Source organism: Bombus vancouverensis, chromosome 14 (genome assembly GCF_051014615.1).
Source record: "Bombus vancouverensis nearcticus chromosome 14, iyBomVanc1_principal, whole genome shotgun sequence".
Classification (NCBI taxonomy): domain Eukaryota; kingdom Metazoa; phylum Arthropoda; class Insecta; order Hymenoptera; family Apidae; genus Bombus; species Bombus vancouverensis.
Window position 1 is genome coordinate 12,181,137 of NC_134924.1, and position 6,000 is coordinate 12,187,136.

The following is a 6,000-nucleotide window of genomic DNA, read 5'->3' on the forward strand; positions in this document are numbered from 1 at the left end:
GAGGAGAAGGAGGAAGAGGAGAAGGAGGAAGAGGAAGAGCAACGGTGCGATGCTGCGAGGCGATCGAACGGCTGCCGGAGGAAGGACGCACCCCGATACAAGCGGAGAAGGACACCGGTTGGCGTTACGTAATCGACGGTGGCCAGCATTCTCTTAGCCATTCGCCCTGCTCCGATCGCTGCGCGTACTCGCTGGAATCGCGTTTTCGAGTTACGCCGAATGTCGGCGCGTCTGCGATCATCGTCGTTCCTTTTTCCCGGTGAATGCGCGGATATGTCGCACAAGGCTGTCGAGCAACTACCTGTCGTACGCTGTACGGACGTTATATTTAACCAACGGCGCGCGGACCCATCGTCACCACCTACCAACCGTCTCTCTACGGTCGTACTTTTTCCCTCGCGCTCCCCGTCCTCGCTCCTTCGTCGTCTAATTTTAGACCTTTTCGATTATATAATACGACGTACGCGTGTCGTTACAGAATCAACGGAGCGCGAGATAAAGACGTTGCGCGAGCAACGATCCGTGCAATCGTAATCGCCATATCGACGTTTCTTTTCGCGCGATCCACCGGCCACCGTGTAGCGCGCGTTCCGTAGCTTGTGCGACACACGCGGCTCGATTAGTAGAGTTTTTCGCGGCCGTCGTGTTCTTCCGTGATTTTCGGATAAGAATCGTAGCGGCTGTACGACGAGCTTTATCGAACGAACGATCGAGTGGCGCAAAATACGAGCAAGTCGATCCACCGTTCGTGCGTCAATCCCTCCCTTTATGTTTGCACGTGGGGTGCGGTACAGAGGACGATCTCGATACCTTCGGGCGACGCCGTGTTCCGCGCGAACCCGGATCGCACCTTGGCTACCCTCGAATTCCCAGCCTCTGTCCGTAATCGATCTCGCGAAAGGCCGCGAGTGAGAGACGCTTCTTTCACCGTCCCTTTGATCCAAATAATAAAAACAAACGATTAACGCTGGCGCGCGCCACGAATCGCCAAGCGAGCGATAAGGCAAAGGATCAAGCGGTCTCGTCGTGTTCTGTTTAAAAATTCCAAATGGCGTGCGTGCGCAAACAAACAAAGGTAATCTATTTTCGCGGATTCGCGTCAGCCAACTGCGTCACGCCGGGATATCCTGACATTAAGACCGATCCCTGGCTCCCAGGAACTAGTCGAGCGACGCAAACAACGCCGCCGCTGCGAAAAACTAATAAACGCCGCAGACTCGCGAAATCCCCGACGGATATACGCGAGCAGCGCGCGCGAGAAAGAGACTGACGGTGAGCGGAAGGGAGAGAGATAGAGAGAGAGAGGGAGGAAAATCGGACGCGGGCGGAAAATTTCCGTGGAAAATGACGCTCGATGTGACACGACGCGATAGAGGCTACGTGGCGAACAATGACGCGGTTCGTGGTGTCGTCCGGAACAGACGCGTGCAACGTCGCGATCGCGGATCGACGATAGCTACGCGTTAGAAACCGCGAGATATTTCTACGAAATGGAAATTTCTTACGCGGTAAACGGTTATGAGGCGGTTTTGCTCGTTATCGCAGGATCGCGTAAAAATCATCGATCGGTTTTTGCCCGTCGCTATCCTACGTAGCGGTGGTTCTAAGGGCGCGTCAATTACGATCTCGCGCGGCTACTCGATGCCTGCGATACAGGGATTCCCCTAATTAATCCATGCGCCCTCGGAAAGAATGCCGCATAGTTGGCGAGCAGAGAGAGGTTCGCGGTGTCCGGCAGCCGCGTATTTAAGCGTCGCTCTGCGTGGCATCCACGGCGCGCCACGCACCGCGTACACCGATATACCGGTAGTTCCTATCGATTATAGATAATCGACCGGTCTCTCCGCCAATCTCCGATTCGTAGCTCGAGGGGTAGACCCGTTAGCGATGGTTAGGGGAAAGGAACGACGCGAGTGAGACAGATACGTAGATGGATAGATAGAGATAGAGATAGAGAGATAGAGATAGAGAGAGAGAGAGAGAGAGAGAACACGACGACAGTGGCGGCGGCGGCAGCAAGCGGAGAACGCCAAGAGGAACCCGACACAGAGACGACCGCGGGGTAACGGGGACGTTGAAACGGGCAGCCGAGGGAACAGAGGGGTGTGTAGCGGGCAGAGCAACCAGGAGGAAGGGTACACGAAGGCGGAGCGGGACGGGGGGGAGAGGACGGCGATAGCTGAAAACGCGGCGTGAGTCGCGAGAACTCGAGGAGGGACTTAACGAACGAGCGGACCGAGAACCGACCTCGGAGTCGGGAGTTAACGCTCGAGGGGTCGTTAATTTTCCGATCGTGCCCTTCCCGTCAGAGGCTGCTGCAGCCTCTCTCACGGACGCGAACACCGACACGGACACGAACACGATCGCACGAACACCAGGCACGAACGCGACGAATAGAGAGCGTAAGAGAAGGAGAGACGCAGAGAGTGAGATTACGAAGATGGCCAGAAGGCATGCGCGCTGGAAATGGCGCGGCCACACGCCGCTCCGTCCTCCGCAGGTACGCCGAAAGGACGCAGCAAGAATTCGCGTGGTCACGATTAGGAATGTAAAGGTCACTCGGTTTCGAGAAAAAAGAATTCAACGTCGAATCTTCGCTATCCGCCGACTCCTGTCTTCGACGCGAGCAATCGCGCGTCTTACCGTATAATAATGGAATTTAGCATGTAAATTAGGTGTCCGAATATTGCCCGCCAAAATATCGCGTAACCGAGTATTTTTACCAGGCTTCCATCTTTCATATTATTTTCGCAGCGCTATTCCGCGTACGAATACCGGATACGACGTAAGGGAAAGTAACGCGGCAAAGTTCGGCCTCCTTCGGTTTACTTCCGGTTTTAACGCGAACCGCGCTGCGCGCCTTAATTTTCGTTCGCTCAAATTCATTTCGTTCGCGAAAGCGAACGCACCGGAATTTTTTCACGATTCCGACATTGTCCGAAGAGTATCTGAAAAAACGCGAAACACACTCCGTCCCTGGGTGCTACGTTTCGTTGCACGTTGTATCGAACACGGTGTTTGGTCGACCAACGCTAAAATATCGCAACGATCGTTCGACTAGCCATTAGAAAAATCACGAGATAAGAGGTTATGTCCACACATGCCTTAACTCGCTACCGATATAGCGACCATCGCGAGTTTACACGTTCTGTTAGACGTACGGCGTAACACGAAAGGCGATCCTGTAGGGTTCGTTTATTTTGACGAGTGGAAAAAAGGGGGGTGAGAGTACGCGTAGTTTCCCGGTTACGGGTCGCACGGATCGGGCGCTCCGGCTCGTTCGGTTCGTTGCTCCTCCGTTTTAATTCGTCGCTCGCCGCCCTCCAATTTCCTCCGCGACCAGGTAGCTCCGGGGTCCCGACGAAAATCGATGGGAAAGCCCCGGAGATTTTCACGAAAACACACGAGTCACCGGGTCTCTCTCTCTCTCTCTCTCTCCCCCCCCCCTCTCTCTCTCTGAGGGTGAGTAAATGAAAACCAGAGAATCGCGAAAAGCGAAAGATATCGATCGATGCCGATACGCGGAAATTGAGAACGCCTCGTTCGTTCTCCTTCTTCTTCCTCTTCGTTGTCGAGGAGACGCGGAGTCGATTCGCGATATCGATCCCGCGAACCGGAATAACGATCGACCACCAACGAATCGAAAGTTTGTTTTCGATCGTAACCTTCGAAATTCGGTATTTTTCGGCGCGACCGTCTCTCAACTCGTTCGAAAGCGAAACATTCGATGGAAGAGTTTAGAAGTAAGGTTCAACGGGATGAGCGAAACGTGGCAAGAGATCGTTAAGAAATTTAATCGAGCTATTGTCGTGGCTAATTCCTTCGAGGAAGCGCGTATCGTTTACCGCAATAACTCGTGCCACGAACCACCTGCTCGGCCCCGGGCCACGCGGCAACCGCGATACCCCGATAAAAATGAACGCTGTTAATTCTGTTCGTTTCGCGTCGGTATTGCCTCGAGTTTCTACGTTTCGTACTCTTTGTTCGCGATTTCAAACTCTACGCGTCGAATTTTCTAGTTTCTTTAGTGGCTTTAAACTTTAAAGCAAGGATAATGTGAAATAGATATATATATGTATGTATGTATGTATGTATGTATGTATGTATGTATACGCTACGTATCTTCGTGGATACGTCGACTTAGGTTCGGATTGAATTTCTGACGCAAGCGAAAGAACGGTCAACGTAATATATAGGTATAGCGTGTTCCTCGCGTTATGGGGGTTCATATATTATAACGCAGTACCACGTGTTTTCGGTGTTGTAACCGTTAAAAGATACTTCTCCGATTTATTTCAACGAAGGGCAGTTTGTTGTGACAGTACCTTTCGCGTGCGATACGCGTTGAAATATTACGACGTAGCACTGCGCGCTTTAGTACCGCAAAGTCGACAATGAACGAAGTGGCGCCACGTTCGCCTTTTTTGAAGTTTGACGTTACGTATTCGTAGTCGTCGGAATTTCTTTTTTCGATTCGTGCACGCGGAAAATAGCTAAATAGCTGGTATTTACATCGATCCAAGCAATTGGTTCGAGTTCCAACTGTGCATACAGCGGTATGTGTTTCGTTCGTACATCGTTGAAATTTTACGATCAACGAAAATTGACGATCAACGACGTGGCGCCATGTTTATAGATTTGAAACTCGACGCCAGCTATCGAACGTACCGCCACGTGCTCTCGTTCGTAATCGTTACGCGCGCAAAAACTAGCCAACGTAATAGTACATTTTTGCAGTAACACGAGCCCAGACATTACGACGTAGAATTACGTACCACTTACCATCGCGAACTCGTTTCCAAACGACGCCGTAACTGCGATCTGCCGTTCCAGTCCGTTGACGTAGCTTTACGTCTTCTCGAAACTCCACACCATCTATCGAACGTAGTACTACGTCATTCGCGATACGTTTTCCATATACGTGCATGTGTGTATACGAAAAGTCAAAGGCGAGGAAAAAGATACGAGTACGTGACACCATGGTGTTTGACGTTTGATCGCATGGCGAAGAAAGTCGCGAAGACCGTTCCGATTCCATTCCGTTTCGATTCGCTGGATCAAAGAGGCACGCGCATGCGCGCTCCCGCGTAGTCGCGATCTTTCCACGAAGCCTAATTTCCAGGCATTAAAACACGCCGATAACCTCCTCACGTTCGCTCGAGCCTGATATTCATATATGCTTGGCGCATGGCTGGCCAGCCTTTTTACGCAACAAAGCGCACCCGATCCGTTCTACGATTACTGCACGGAGCTGGCCGGCTTCCGGAAACTATCCTTCGCATCCTCTTCATTCATAAACTCTTTTCTCCGCTCGTAATGGAATAGCTTGGGCTTCGGCGGCGCATAAACGTCGAACGCGCCCGCTTCTCCGCACCCCTGCCCCGCAAAGTACATACATACGGGCGAAACTAAATCAGACGGTAAATACACACGCTCCAGTCCCAGTCGCCGCCGCCGCCGCCGCCGCCGCCGCCGCCGCCTCGGTCAGCCTCTGGCCTCTTTCTCACCCTATCTCCGTCACGCTCGCTCGCTTTCCTCTCTTCTCTCTCGCACGATCCCTCGAAAACGCTTTCCCTTCCGAAAACCTTCACCGTTGACTCGATTATCGTCCATCCGTCCGGCGAGTTTGCGGCGACGACGGCTACGATATCAGGGGAACAGCAGTCGCGCGAAGCTCCTCGTTCCACTCTGTTCCCCGCGTCTATCTCGCTCACGGTGTGTTCGAGCATGGCTTGTGTATATATAGCTACACATCTATATGCATATATGCATGCAGGCGTCTATTTATGTAAGTAGTGTCGCGCGTGGACGTTTACGCGCTGGTGTGCGCGGTACGCGACACCACTTACATAAATAGTACGAGAAGGAGACGGAGGGTGAACGCAGAGGTAGAGAAACAGAGAGAGAGAGAGAGAGAGAGTGAGAGAGGGAGAGGGAAAGCAGAGGACGGAGGAGAAGGAGAGAAGGAAAAGCGGAACGAGATGGGTTTGGGCGAACGAC

At 52.4% G+C, this 6,000-nt stretch overlaps 1 protein-coding gene across 2 annotated transcripts in view; it reads right to left on the reverse strand.

Moving 5' to 3' along the window:
- LOC117156369 (dynein regulatory complex subunit 7) overlaps positions 1-5,671 on the reverse strand; it is a 91,673-nt gene extending 86,002 nt beyond the window's left edge. For both annotated transcript variants that reach the window (XR_013060043.1, XM_033333333.2), the window contains exon 1: positions 4,783-5,671. Coding sequence is in view for 1 of the 2 variants with exons in the window: in XM_033333333.2 (XP_033189224.2) it covers positions 4,783-4,785 (3 nt within the window). In the remaining variant the exon portion in view is untranslated. The remainder of the gene's footprint in view (positions 1-4,782) is intronic.
- Between the last annotated feature and the right edge of the window lie 329 nt (positions 5,672-6,000).